At 35.7% G+C, this 15373-nt stretch overlaps 1 protein-coding gene across 5 annotated transcripts in view; it reads left to right on the top strand.

Moving 5' to 3' along the window:
* The window catches only part of LOC120412427 (protein scalloped), a 284128-nt gene that overhangs the window by 265222 nt on the left and 3533 nt on the right, over positions 1-15373 (top strand). For 4 of the 5 annotated variants that reach the window (XM_039572897.2, XM_052706834.1, XM_052706851.1 and 1 more), the window contains 5 exons: positions 2745-2875; positions 2976-3284; positions 13882-14091; positions 14163-14386; positions 14453-14687. In XM_039572897.2, coding sequence (XP_039428831.1) covers positions 2745-2875; positions 2976-3284; positions 13882-14091; positions 14163-14386; positions 14453-14687 — 1109 coding nt within the window. The remainder of the gene's footprint in view (positions 1-2744; positions 2876-2975; positions 3285-13881; positions 14092-14162; positions 14387-14452; positions 14688-15373) is intronic. The other variant, XM_039572918.2, reaches the window with a different exon arrangement.

Consider the following 15373-nt stretch of genomic DNA (forward strand, 5'->3'; position numbering starts at 1 on the left):
TGACACACATTGTTGTAAATTTTTGCCGATTTTAGCGTGATTTTAGCTAATTAAAAGCGTTTTCAACTGAACTCGAGTGATAAATAGCTCAATAAGAAGTGAGCAAGCAAGATTCTATCAAAAGTTTTGCAAAATTAGTTGTTTAAATAGTGAAAATCAGCAAATTGGATGGAGTTAGGAGCGAGTGCTTAACCTGCCAAACATACGAGAATTTCCCCTACTTTATGGATTTCGCCTTGAGTGTTTTTGAAAACGCTTTGAGTACGTGGTATTCATTCATTCATAATAATTCGTCAAATACTGTCTCGCTCAAACAATAGCGCTACACTCAAAGTAAAAAGTATCCTTTTTCAAGTTCACCCGTCGTTTTGAGGATTGAAAGTACCCTTTTGAAGGATTATTCTGACTTTGAGTGTACGGAAGACGATCGTTCGGCAGGCTGTGTATAGCAGCAAAACAGAAAACCTGAGAACAGATCATACTACAATAGATACGCAAGTGTCGCAGTGGTCCGTGTCTGTTCACAGTAAAAAAAAAACGTGGTATTCAAAAACACACAACACGTAAAACTGAAAATTAAAAGAAAACTTTAGAACTTCACTGAGTTTACACATATCTGGATGAAAAGCTCCCAAATCCACAGTTTTTCTAAAAACTCAGTGTTGAAAAAAGTTGATAAAATTCTAAATGAAACTTCTCTCAGTTATTCCAACGGTACTTGATTATACCTGAAATACTTGAAAATTACACATGAAAATATAAGAATTTACTTATTTGTAAAGGTTAACGCATTTTTTTCTGAATCAAAATCTATCAAAGTTGCCAGATGTTGTATCGCCTTGATTTTGTTTTTACTGTTTAGTTTTTACATAAAAATCAAAAATCACTATTATTGAGAACGTTCTTTTATTACGCAACGCAGTAGGGGGGAGGGGATCGGAGGCCATGTTACGCTCCATGCCACATTTTAAAAATTTGTATGGAAATTTTGTTACGAGGCAGGGGGAGTTGATCTAAAACTCATTTTTTGTGTTACGTAATAAAAGAACGCTCCCTATCTAAAAAGAAGCAAAATAGAAATTAGACTGTGACACACAAATAATCTCGCATTTTTTAGTGTTTGAAAGTTTGCCAAACCCGCAAACAAGACAAAATGTATGCAAGTTGACGTTTTAGCGACAGTGAGAGATTGTTTGTTTGTTTGTCATAATCTATTACCCCCTTAAGGCAAGTATCAGTTTTCAAGTTTAACATCAATCTAATCGGTGCACCATCTAATATTTACTTATATTTGACTTTTGCCTCAATTGTGGTTAACATGTGCGTAATTTTCCCTCGTTTTTTTTAATTTACCTATTTTAATGTGTTCTTTCGTTGTTTCAACACTCTTTTTTTCAAAAGGGCACATAACTTTTGTAAACAATAGTGTATCCCTTTCACTCAAATGACAGTTAACATAAGGTGTGAAAGGGACACACTATAGCCTAAAAAAGTTATGTGCCCTAATGAAATGGCAAGCACGAATTCATAGAAGTTTTTTATTTGCATTTCTTCTGAAGCCTCCTATGTTTCATTAATTTTGCTTATTATGCTTATAGTTTATGTTTCAGTGCTCATTATTGTGTTGTGAATCAATTTTTGTCATAGTTCCGATTATTATTATTTACTCTCTTTCAAAAAATTCTTCTCTCTATTCTCCTTACAAGATTTAAATCAGTTTTAAAATATCTTTTTAGTATTTTGCGAAAATAATTCCAGATTTCAAAATTTTGCGCAAAGCAAATCTTCACTCTTAATCTCGCTAAAATCGCTTTCTATCATCAATAATGACGCTCACATCCTCAAACGCCCATTTGTCACCACCCTAATCACCACATAACTAATATTTACCCATTGATCTGCCTCAATTTGACCTCCGCACGGAGGATAAACCTCCAGCAACCGACGCAAAACGAAAGCCAACCCCAAAGCGCACAGGACAATAATTAAAATTAGAATACTTAATCTCGCCACCGTCACTTCCGGGCGCTCGGCACAATTGGTGTGACGACGGAACGCGAAAGTGTCCTCAGGCCTCGGAGCAGAATATTTACGGGGGCCCTCCGAAAAGGATGACGGCAATAAATCTTGAAGCTCTTGAGAAGACTTTAAAAAGAAAACGGGCTCGGGAACAAAATAAGAATGAAAAAAAAATACGGGAAGCAAATTACAGCCATTTGCGCCCGGGGTTTCCTTCAAGGATTCGAGAACTGGGCTTTTTTTGTCTTTTTAAGGAACGTCCTTATTTTAGCTTTCAGGAAGACGCCTTAATGATAGGAGGAACACAACACAATGAGCGTTGGAGGGGGAAGGAATTTTCCTCATCTTTTGTCACGCTATCGTTCATTTTGGATTGGAAGAAATTAATTAGTGAAGGAAAAGTGTGTCCGGGCAGATGGGAAGAATGTAGCCAGGAACGGATGTCCTTTGCATATCTTGCTTTGTTTATGTATCTTGGGAACGGCGAGACGGAAGAACGTTTAGGAAATGAGCCGAAAGTCGGTTTTCACCAATCTGGTAACGAATAAGACTAAACACTTTAAAAAATGACTTAACCTACGACAACGTGTACCGTTTGAGCTGTCAAACGCAACGGATAAATGCACGCTGACGGGAAATTGATCAATACGAATGAAATGTTCAGCTTAAAAAACAGTTTTCCGTCGATTCTAACCTCAAATTTTCCGTTTTTTTCCTCTTCACAGGACGCAACGAACTGATAGCCCGCTACATCAAGCTGCGAACCGGCAAGACGCGAACGCGGAAACAGGTCAGCTCTCACATACAGGTCCTGGCGAGACGGAAACTGCGCGAGTTCCAGGCCAAAATGAAAGTGGTAAGTGCTTCCGTCTTCTTACGGTTAACTGTGTCTCTGTCCCTTGCCCCCAAACCCCCTCGCGACACCCTGACTGACCATTCAACTCCGACCTCCGAAGGACCACACCATGCTCGGCGGAGTTTCAGCCGTCAAGGAGAAGATGTTTGCGGGGCCGATGGCCGGCATGACCAGCGCCCAGATCGTCACGGTAGCGGCAGCAGCGGCCGCCAAAGGGTTGAGCCTAGCGAGTCCTGCCTCCTGTCTTCCGTACCACCACCACCCGCACCACCACCATCCTCACCATCCGGTGCACCATCACCATGCTAGTACCTCCCACCACCACCACCTCCACCACCTTCATCATCCGTCCGGGACGGGGGGCGGGGCCGTCCCGCCGCCGCCTCCACCGACGGCGACACACTCTAGTGTAAGCCCGACATTGGTCGAGTTTTGTTGTCCTCCTTTGTTTGTGGTCCTGCCTTGTTGTCCTGCGTCTGTGAAGCACTAATACAGCTGTAAATGTGCATTTGAGGTGGATTTAAGGCCGAAAATGACGTTGTTGCTACCGCTTAGTGACATTTCAGTGCACGTTCTGTCTCAAAATTAAGTATAACATTCATCATTATTCATTCATTCAACATTATTCATTAAGACAAACTTGTGCATCCTCGCCCAAAACCACTCAGATTTCACTGAAACCGAACTTACTCAAAATTGAGTTATAAAGGGGGTTAATTTTGCTATTTTTTATTGAGTCATTGATTGATTTTTTATGGAATCTGACATTTGCCAAAAAAATCATTCCATTTATTCCATTATTATTGCTTTATGTTTGGAAATCGATGTACTAAAATGGTTGTTTTGTGTCTGTTCTTTCAGAAAACAATCCGAAAATATTGTATAGGGATCATCCAAAAACCACGTGGACACTGTTTTTGAAATCCCAAACCCCCCTTCCCCTCGTGGATAATTGTCCATACAAAAAACAACTTTTTTGTATGGAGCGTGGACAAACGCCATAATACCGTACACCCAAAGTTAAAGAACGAGGGGATAGTCCTCACGAAAAGAAACGTGAGGAAAGTGCTATTTTTCGAGAGTATAGTCCTCTCGCGTGTTCATTCGTTCATTGAAACAGTTCATCCTATTGAGTGGCTTATATGGACAAATGACCGCCACTTAGTAACCGAACCATGTGGCCTATAAGGCAAAGGCACGGTTCAATATGCCGAAGGTCTTGGGTTCGAGTCTCGGTACCGATACTTTTTTTTATGGATGAACTTTTTTTGAAGATGAACCCATGAGTAAAGTGCTCTCGGTAATTTCGGGATTTATCCTCTCAGTCCGCGCACAGTACCATTTTACTACCGAATCGTGCTCTTTATCCTCTCCTATGCCGATGCCCAGTTCTGGGTGTATTTTTCCAGAAATACACAATTTTTCATAATTTACGATATGGGTATCAATCGAAGCGAAATTTTGTATGATTTTTCACTTTTGAGCAGTTCTCTAGGATTTCGGTCATTCGATTTTTTTTGTATTTTTTAATCCGACTGAAACTTTTTTGGTGCCTTCGGTATGCCCAAAGAAGCCATTTTGCATCATTAGTTTGTCCATATAATTTTCCATACAAATTTGGCAGCTGTCCATACAAAAATGATGTATGAAAATTCAAAAATCTGTATCTTTTGAAGGAATTTTTTGATCGATTTGGTGTCTTCGGCAAAGTTGTAGGTATGGATACGGACTACACTAGAAAAAAATAATACACGGTAAAAAAAATTTGGTGATTTTTTTATTTAACTTTTTGTCACTAAAACTTGATTTACAAAAAAACACTATTTTTAATTTTTTTTATTTTTTGATATGTTTTAGAGGACATAAAATGCCAACTTTTCAGAAATTTCCAGGTTGTGCAAAAAATCATTGACCGAGTTATGAATTTTTTAATCAATACTTATTTTTTCAAAAAATCGAAATTTTGGTCGTAAAAATTTTTCAACTTCATTTTTCGATGTAAAATTAAATTTGCAATCAAAAAGTACTTTAGTGAAATTTTGATAAAGTGCACCGTTTTCAAGTTATAGCCATATTTAAGTGACTTTTTTGAAAATAGTCGCAGTTTTTCATTTTTTAAAATTAGTGCACATGTTTGCCCAGTTTTGAAAAAAATATTTTTGAAAAGCTGAGAAAATTCTCTATGTTTTGCTTATTCGGACTTTGTTGATACGACCTTTAGTTGCTGAGATATTGCAATGCAAAGGTTTAAAAACAGGAAAATTGATGATTTCTAAGTCTCACCCAAACAACCCACCATTTTCTATCGTCAATATCTTAGCAACTAATGGTCCGATTTTCAATGTTAATATATGAAACATTTGTGAAATTTTCCGATCTTTTCGAAAAAAATATTTTCAAAATTTTCAAATCAAGACTAACATTTCAAAAAGGCCAAACATTCAATATTACGCCCTTTTAAAATGTTAGTCTTGATTTGAAAATTTTGAAAATATTTTTTTCGAAAAGATCGGAGAATTTCACAATTGTTTCATATATTAACAATGAAAATCGGACCATTAGTTGCTGAGATATTGACGATAGAAAATGGTGGGTTGTTTGGGTGAAACTTAGAAAACATCAATTTTCCTGTTTTTAAACCTTTGCATTGCAATATCTCAGCAACTAAAGGTCGTATCAACAAAGTCCGAATAAGCAAAATATAGAGAATTTTCTCAGCTTTTCAAAAATATTTTTTTCAAAACTGGGCAAACATGTGCACTAATTTTAAAAAATAAAAAACTGCGACTATTTTCAAAAAAGTCACTTAAATATGGCTATAACTTGAAAACGGTGCACTTTATCAAAATTTCACTAAAGTACTTTTTGATTGCAAATTTGATTTTACATCGAAAAATGAAGTTAAAAAATTTTACGACCAAAATTTCGATTTTTTGAAAAAATCAGTATTGATTAAAAAATTCATAACTCGGTCAATGATTTTTTGCACAACCTGGAAATTTCTGAAAAGTTGGCATTTTATGTCCTCTAAAACATATCAAAAAATAAAAAAAATTAAAAATAGTGTTTTTTTGTAAATCAAGTTTTAGTGATAAAAAGTTAAATAAAAAAATCACCAAATTTTTTTTACCGTGTATTATTTTTTTCCAGTGTAGTCCGTATCCATACCTACAACTTTGCCGAAGACACCAAATCGATCAAAAAATTCCTTCAAAAGATACAGATTTTTGAATTTTCATACATCATTTTTGTATGGACAGCTGCCAAATTTGTATGGAAAATTATATGGACAAACTAATGATGCAAAATGGCTTCTTTGGGCATACCGAAGGCACCAAAAAAGTTTCAGTCGGATTAAAAAATACAAAAATTAAAATTGAAGAAAAAAGACCGATTTCGTAGAGAATTGCTCTTTTATTAGGGGTTTTTAGGAAAATCTTCAAATTTTCACAAAATACCTTATTTTTTCGAAAATACTTCAATTATCACAATTAACGTTCAATACCAATATCGAACAAAGTTAAAATTTTGTATGCTTTTTCACTTTGATTAGAGTTTTTTTTGTAAAATACTCAAATTTTCACAAAAAAACCATATTTTTTCGAAAATATTCAAATTTTCATAATTTACGATATAGGTATCAAACGAAGCGAAATTTTGCATGCTTTTTCACTTTTATTGGTTTTTTTGTAACTACACAAATTTTCACAAAATACTCGTAATTTTTTTCGAAAATACTCAAATTTTATATAATTTATGATATGGGTATCAAACGAAGCGAAATTGTGTATGCTTTTTCACTTTCATTAGAGTTTTTTTTTTTGCAAAATCCTCAAATTTTCTCAAAAAACGTATTTTTTCGAAAATACTCAAATTTTCATAATTTACAATATGGGTATCAAACGAAGCAAAATTTTGCTTGCTTTTTCACTTTTATTAGGGTTTTTTTGTAAAATCCTCAAATTTAAACGAAAAAACCTATTCTTTTCGAAAAAACTCAAATTTTCATAAATTACAATACAATGAAGCAAAATTTTGTTTGCCTTTTTCACTCTTATTAGAGTATTTTTGTAAAATACTAAAATTTTCACAAAATACCGTATTTTTTCGAAAATACTAAAATTTTCATAATTTATGATATGATATCAATCGAAGCGAAATCGTGTATGATGAGTTTTTTTTTGTAAATACTCAAATTTTCATAAAATCCGTATTTTTGAAAATACTTATTTATTCATAATTAACGATAAAAATATCAAACGAAGCTAAATTTGTTTGCACATTTTTCATTTTTTTTTTTTACAAAATACCGTATTTTTTGATAATACTCAAATTTTTCATAATTTACGATAGAAGTATCAAACGAAGCGATATTTTGTATGTTTTTTCACCTTCATTAGATTCATTAGATCAAACGAAGCGATATTTTGTATGTTTTTTCACCTTCATTAGAGTTTTTTGTAAAAAACTAAAATTTTGACAAAATACCGTATTTTTCGAAAAATCTCAGATTTTCATAATTTACGATATAAATATCAAACGATACGAAATTTTGTATGCTTTTTTACTTTAATAAAGTTTTTTATTGTAAAATATTAAAATTTTCACAAAATACCGTTTTTTTTTTCAAAATTCCCAATATTTCATCATTTACGTTATGAGTATCAAACAAAGGGCAATTCACTTCTGATACTGCACCAATATGAAGCCAATATTGGAGTCGATACGGTATGCAACCTAGGAATACTGCGCGAGTATTATGCGCGTATGATATTCACGCTAATATTTGGGTAGATATGACCTCATATGCGACGAATACGGGGTCTATATCGTCAATACGGCATGCAGACAATGAGAATATTATGTGCGTATGATACGCGTATGCAGTATACTCGAAGTGATTAACCCCTAGGTATCAAATGAAGCAAAATTTTGTATGTTTTTTTTTATTTATTAGAGTTTTTTTGTAATATACTCAAATTTTCACAAAATACCGTATTATTCGAAAATACTAAATTTGTTCATGATTAACGATTTGAGTATAAATCGGAACAAAAATTTGTATGATGAGTTTTTTTTTGTAAAATACTCAAATTTTCACAAAAATACCGTATTTTTTCAAAAATACTAAAATTTTCATAATTATGATAAAAATATCAAACGAAGCCAAATTTTGTATGCTTTTTCACTTGTTTAGTTTTTGTTTGTTTTTGTAAAATCCTAAAAAATTTACGAAATACCGTATTTTCCGAAAATACTAAAATAAATCATAATTAACTATATGAGTATCGAGCGAAGCGAAATTTTGTATTTTTTTTCGTTTTTTTTTGAGTTTTTTTTTGTAAAATACTCAAATTTTCACAAAATAACGTATTTTTTCGAAAATACTAGAAATTTTCATAATTTACGATATGAGTATCAATCGAAGCAAAATTTTGTATGATTTTTCACATTTATTAAAGTTTTTTTTTGTAAAATACTCAAATTTTCACAAAATAACGTATTATTCGAAATTACTAAAATTTTCATAATTTACGATAAAAATATCAAACGAAGCGAAATTGTCTATGCTTTTTCACTTGTTTTATGTTTTTTTTTTGTAAAATACTAAAATTTTCACAAAATACCGTAGTTTTTCGAAAATATCCTAATATTGATAATTTACGATATGGGTAGCACACGAAGCGAAATTTTGTATGCTTTTTCACTTTTATTAGAGTTTTTTTTTTTTACAAAATACCATATTTTTTTAAATACTCAAATTTCTATAAGTTGCTATATCAAACGAAATTTGTTTCCCCTTCGAAGCGAAATTTGCATGCTTTTCACCTAAGAACAGTTAAAAATTCAAAGCCCATTTTGCAAATTTTAAAAAATTGAGATTTTTCGAAAAAAAATCGGTATTTTGTGAAAATTTTAGAATCTAATCTAATCTAACACAAAAAAAAGTATTTAACAAAATTAAGCACTTTAAAATTTCCAATAAGGCTTTCTAGGCCCAGTGAAAAAAATATATTTTAACCCAAAAATAGGGGGATGGCGTCGCTATTTTTAGACCACGTTTTCCACTTTTTCTCATCGAAACCGACTACTTTATCGACTTCATTTTGCTGGGCGAGATAGGACGCCGTCTATTTTTAGACGATGACTCAGCACTTTTCCACTCTTGCGCTTAAAAAAACCAGGTGGCAGCACGATGTAACGCCACGTCCCTATTACGAACTTCTCGTCACTGTGTCCTGATGCAAACAATGATCGAGCTCGAGCTGTCACAGCCCTGCGAAGTATGTTGGCTGACATATCGGGCGGTCAGTCAAAAAAACCAGCTAGAAGTTGCCTGACAAAAAACTTTTGCTAGAAAGAGATAGGAAACCTGATGCAAACAATCGTCCAGCTGTAATGTAAACATACTTTGAATGTATTGGTAAATTTCTAACTAGAAAGCCTTATAAAAGTAAAAAAGCCTAACAAATTTCGCTTTTCCCATAATGCAAATTATGAGTATTCTAGTATTTTCGAAAATACTATTTCAGAAGTATTTTCAAAGGATTTGGGCTAACTCCACTCAAATCGTAAACTGACTTCGAAAAGCAACAAAACTGAGTAAGTTCGGTTGACGAAATCTGAGTGGTGCTGGATGTGTGGGAAAAAAAGATCATACCGATTTTTGAAACGGTATGTCTCTGAAACATATTTAATTATTTTACACACTTTTCTAAGTTAGAACTCACTTTTGTAAAAATCAGATCTTCTCATAAAAATTTTGTTAATTTGGATTAGAGTTTCAATTTGAACGAATGTAGATGAATTAACATTTTTAAAATTTAAAGCAGTGCTGCCAAATTTGCAGCGGTAGTTAAACACCTTTTCCCGTACCTACTCATTATCTCACTAAATGTTTGGTGAATTACAAGACGACACGATTGTCTGCAGCTGATATAACCCCGCAAGTCGTTGACTGTTTCAATTAGCCAGATAACAGACAGGGGTTATCAGTGACCGGCGGAAACAATTTGTCCCGTACCGAAAAATAACCTACCATAACATGTTACAAAGTGAAGCAGAGCTAAAAGTAAGCGTCAAATTTGAAAACGTCAAATTTCTACACGCTTAAAGTGGGTTGAACGGCGTCTCAAAATTAAAACACACCCTGTTTCATCACACAAAAAGAAAAAAAACCTCTGTCACAGAGCGCCCAATCAGATATGCTAATCAAAAGTCAGCTTCACCAGAAAAAATCAAGCAATAACAATAAAACTCTCTCGAGCCCTCCGATCACCGTCATCCCGCATATCAGAAAGAAAACTGACCCCGCACCGGGCGGAGAGAAACCACAAAAGTTTGACAATCCCGCACGTGGAGAAACTTGCCCGAAGGGGTCTCTTTTCGGTTGTGGTTTTCTTCGTCTCCCCCCCGCGAATAGGGTCTTTAAAAATGCGCGATAGACATCGCTCGAGACCGACCGACCAACCTGATTAATGGGTCAAATGTCTCCACTTTGTATGGTAACATCTCGCGCGGTGTTGGACCGAGAGGGGAAAAAACCTGTTTCGCGATGAATCTTTGTCCGAATTTAGCAACTTGGAGAAGGAAAAAACGAAAACTTCGTTTTCGATAAAGTTTGAGTGGATTTCGTTTGATTGAAAAGCACCGTGTTCAATTTATGTCGACATAACCATACTTTTCATGGTCAAAGTAATTATTCAATGAGTAATTAACGTGTAAAATTGGAGAAAAAAATACAAAAATACAAGCATTTTTGAATTTAATTTTTCACTAGTACAAGGCTTTCTAGTCAGAAATTTACTAACACATTCAAAGTATGTTTACAAGGCAGCTGGACGATTGTTTGCATCAGATTTCCTATCTCTTTCTGCAAAAGTTTTTTGTCAGGCGACTTCTAGTTGGTTTTTTTGACTGACCGCCCGATATGTCAGCCAACAAACTTCGCAGGGTTGTGACAGCACGAGCTTGATCATTGTTTGCATCAGGACACTGTGACGAGAAGTTCGTCATTTTTTGGTTAAATTATATTTCTTTCACTGGGCCTAGAAAGCCTTATAAGATTATAAGATCGAGTGCAAAAACAATGATTTAACTCAAAAATTAATAAATCCCCGTAGCATTATCCTGATGCAATCAAAGATCGAGCTCGAGCTGTCACTGTCTCTGCGAAATGCCCAACGTTTTGGCCCTGCAGGTTTTTTTATGTTATATATGTTATATACACAAATAAATGAACTGGTATTGCAAATAAAATTCATGTATCTTGATTTAAAGAATGCAAAAAAGATAACATTCAAAAATGTGATTATTCAATTTATTTTAATTTTTATTTGTTTGAAATTGTATAGCTTTTGTCGATTGCAATTAAATATGTACTCTGATATCTTTTTTTATCAAAAAAGACATTCAAAATTCATTGGTCGTTGCAATTTTTTAAAGTTTAATTTCCTCAACACAACAATAGAAAAGTATCAATGAGACCAGATCAAATTTATTCAAACAAAAATTGGCTTCGAATAAAGCTTTATCACTGAAAAGTTGTTCTGGAAAAATATATTCACTTCAATTTAAAGTAAACACAGTTAAAACTGTAAGACATTTAAATTTAGTGGATTTTTGTACATTTTTAGACATCAATCCAATTTTATTCATATATTTCAAAATTTTAAGAAACGGATAATTTTGTTTTCTTGCCATAAAAATATCAATATAAAAATGATAAGAATTTCATTCAAAAATAAAAAAAAAATGATTTGAGACAAAGACATTAAAAAAAACACCATAGTAAAAATTCAAACGATAAGTTGAATTAGCGATTTTGTTTGCAAAATCGATAGAGGATTTGCAGCAAAGATATGAACAAATAGCGTAAACTTATGATTTTTTGAAGAAAAAAAAATGTTTTTTCCTTCATAATTAACATTTTTATAAAACTTATGCCGGATCCGGATGAGAAAAAATATTTACAACAATTTGATGTACAACTTTCCAATATTTGTTTGATTTTACTATGAGAAAACTGTAAATTTAGAAAAAAAAACTAGTAATTTGGACTATTTGGCAAGAAAGTCTGTCAAAAATCAATAAAAATTGTTGAATTTACATTAACACATCTGTTATCAACTAAACAACGGTTTATTTCATTGATATATACAAGGAAACTCATTTTTTCGTGTTCCGAAACATGATTTTGAAGAAAAAGTTCACAAATTTATGCGCGCCTAAAAAATTGATGTTCATTGTTTTAAAGCAAAAAAATTTTCTCGTTATTTGCAACCAGTTTCATTAAGATTGATGCAGGGAGTCTTGAGAAATAAGCGATTTTGTTCTTCAATCCGGCAGAAAGGCATACAATTTTAGGCAAGTAACCTCATTTTGGCGCCACCTACTTTTGAAAAACAGTCGTGCTGCAAAACCTCAATAAAAATAATTGAATATTCCTATTTTTTTGTAATAATATTTGAAAATTTTATAAATAATTAAAGTTGCTCAAGCCGGGGTTCGATAACGTTCGAATACGATTGATGCAAACGTTCTTCAGGGCGGGGCTTGTCGATTCAAGCTGAGGTACCTCGCGCACGGCTAGCCTGCGTACACAGCAAATTCTGATGTTCGTTTTCAGTTAATATTTACTGAAAACTGCACTACTGAAATTAGTGTTTACTTGCTCACATGTTTAATGAAGTACTTCAAAAGTAATGCTAAAACAAAATTTTGATGAATACAAATTGGGTAAAAATTGCAAAAGGCTGATCGTAGAGCTTTTCTGAGATGATTCTTCAAATTTCAAACTTCAATTTCACCAAGTTCGTTAGCCTAAGCTTTTATGGCCGCAACGTAAGTAAACTTTTTAAAGCATTTTGTTTGAGTTGAATACCAACAGAAAGCTGGTTTACACTCAATTGTTCAAGTTTTTTCAATGAAAATTCAAATTTCGGCAATAGATTTGTTGTTCGAACTAGCGAGACTTCCTAACACGCTGATAGAATGTTACTCACATTCGATCATATTGTTCCTTGTTCCAATGTGAGAAAATTTTGTAAAAAAGTAGACAAATCTAACCTACTTAAAAACAGTGTTGCCATTCTACAAACCCATCCAGTTGACCATTCACCACCATTCGATTGCACGTCAATCCAGTGACAAATAGAACGATGACGAACGATTTTTCTGCCGTTTCTGTCACGATCGCACATACATTAACCTAACCTCCTCAGGCACACTCATCATAACCGCCGTCACCATCGAGAGCCAGTCATCTGGAAAATGTTGGCGCAAAAAAGTTCGAGATTTCTGCTCGGTAGCAGCAGGAGAAAAAAAAACCTGTTCGTCAAAAACTCGTTTCTGTCTCACAGCACAGTTTTGTGTGTCAGCATCATATGCTTGCTCGCTCGGTCGCGCTGATTCATCACCGCAGCAGCCGCATCCAACATCATCGTCGTTGAGTCAATCACCATCATCTCATAATAATCGCACTTTGCGCAAACCCCCTCACTCGACAAAAGTGTGTTATTATAAACAATCGAACATATGGGCTCGAATTAATCATAATTATGTGTCTGTCCATAGACTGATTTTTAAGACAAGCCATGCGTTTGTTCACAGCTAACTGTCAAAAGTGACAGCTCGTTTGACGTTTGCCGCGTTGCCAGCGCCACATGTCTTCAATCTTGGTCTATGAAATCTCCATCGAACTCCTCTCAAGTGTCCTGTCCCGAGTTGCATCCTTCTCCCCATGTGCTCGCTCGCGTGCTCATTGTTTAACCTGCGCTGCGCTGCTACTGCCGCCACCACTGTAAACAAACAATCAACAGAGACTAAAACCAACTCATGATGCAAACTGTGACGATCTATATCTCTACCCACAGAACACCAACAAAACAACTAACCTTTCACCCTTTTGTTTGTGCGCGCGCCTTGCTAACATCCTAACCTCAAAAAACGGAGAGCTGTCAATTTTTCGCCATTAACGCCATCTTGCTTTTCTCCCCTCCAAACAGCAATTCTGGCAGCCCGGACTGCAGCCCAGCACCTCCCAGGACGTGAAACCGTTCGCCCAGGCCGCGTACGGCCCGATGGGCAAGACGGCCACGGCCGTGTCCGACAGTGGCCTGCAGGCGGCCCACCCCTGGGAAGGCCGAGCGATAGCGACCCACAAGTTCCGGCTCGTCGAGTACAGCGCCTACCTGGAGCTGCGCGTGGAGGAATCTGTAAGTTTTTGAACGGGTTTCAGGTTGGCAACAGTGTTTCTAACCAAATTTCCTCTCTCCCACTTCCGCAGTACCACAAGCACTTGTTTGTACATATAGGCGACCAGCCAGCCCACCCACTGCTGGAGTCGGTCGAGGTGAAGGAGATCTACGACAAATTCCCGCAAAAGGCCGGCGGCCTCAAGGAGCTGTACGAGAAGGGCCCCAGCAACTCGTTCTTCCTGGTCAAGTTCTGGGCCGACCTGAATACCAACATTGCGAGCGACGCCGGCGCCTTCTACGGTGTCAGTAGTCAGTGAGTATCCGATAGCCCGGAAGATCCCAATCTCAAACCTAACCCCCAAACTTGTCCTCCCCGCAGCTACGAAAGCAACGACAACATGGTGATTACCTGCTCCACCAAGGTGTGCTCCTTCGGCAAACAGGTGGTGGAAAAGGTCGAAACCGAGTACTCCCGCTTCGAGAACGGCCGGTACGTGTACCGGATCAGCCGGTCGCCCATGTGCGACTACATGATCAACTTTATCAACAAGCTGAAGCACCTGCCCGAGAAGTACATGATGAACAGCGTGCTGGAGAACTTTACCATCCTGCAGGTAAGTGAAGAATCAGGCTATGGGGAAAACGCTGAATTGGGTATTCTTTTGTCAGCGTGTTACCGGGGATTTGTCAAAGTGACATTTCGCTACCTTTGCTTTTGATAACTTGATTCAAGCTACACCCTTATTATGCTTTATTTGTATGTTGAAACAATCAAGATTGCTCTTGGTTATTTAAAATCATACAAAATATTGTAATTGGCCAAAGTGAGTTTGTAATCAAAAAGTAAGTCCTGCTAACGACACTTCGACGTCGTCGTGCTATCTTGTCGCACCCGCCATTTTGACGTTCCGAGAAAAACGCGTTTTAATGTTTGACCTTGAATATTCAAAAACGAGAGCACGAAATGTAAACAATAACAAACACGTTTTGTTTGGCTCACCATTCTGTGCATTGTCCCAAAGTTTGGTTGAAGTTGGTTGCTGGAGTCCCGAGTTATAATTACAAATGTTTACGGCAGTCTAGCTTGTACGTGCGATAAACGCATCCTGACTTTCCTGGCCTGAAATCCCTTTGGCCTTTTGTCGCACTTACATCAATTTTCATGGAGTGACAAGATAGCACGACAAGATTGAAACTACTTTCATATGTAAAGTGACAAAAATGCACGGAGTTTTTTCGGTTTTTGTTGAATATCTCAGGATTGAAATCGAATTTTGGGGATCTGTGAAGGTCAAAAGGT

This window comes from Culex pipiens, chromosome 1, assembly GCF_016801865.2.
Source record: "Culex pipiens pallens isolate TS chromosome 1, TS_CPP_V2, whole genome shotgun sequence".
Classification (NCBI taxonomy): Eukaryota; Metazoa; Arthropoda; class Insecta; order Diptera; family Culicidae; genus Culex; species Culex pipiens.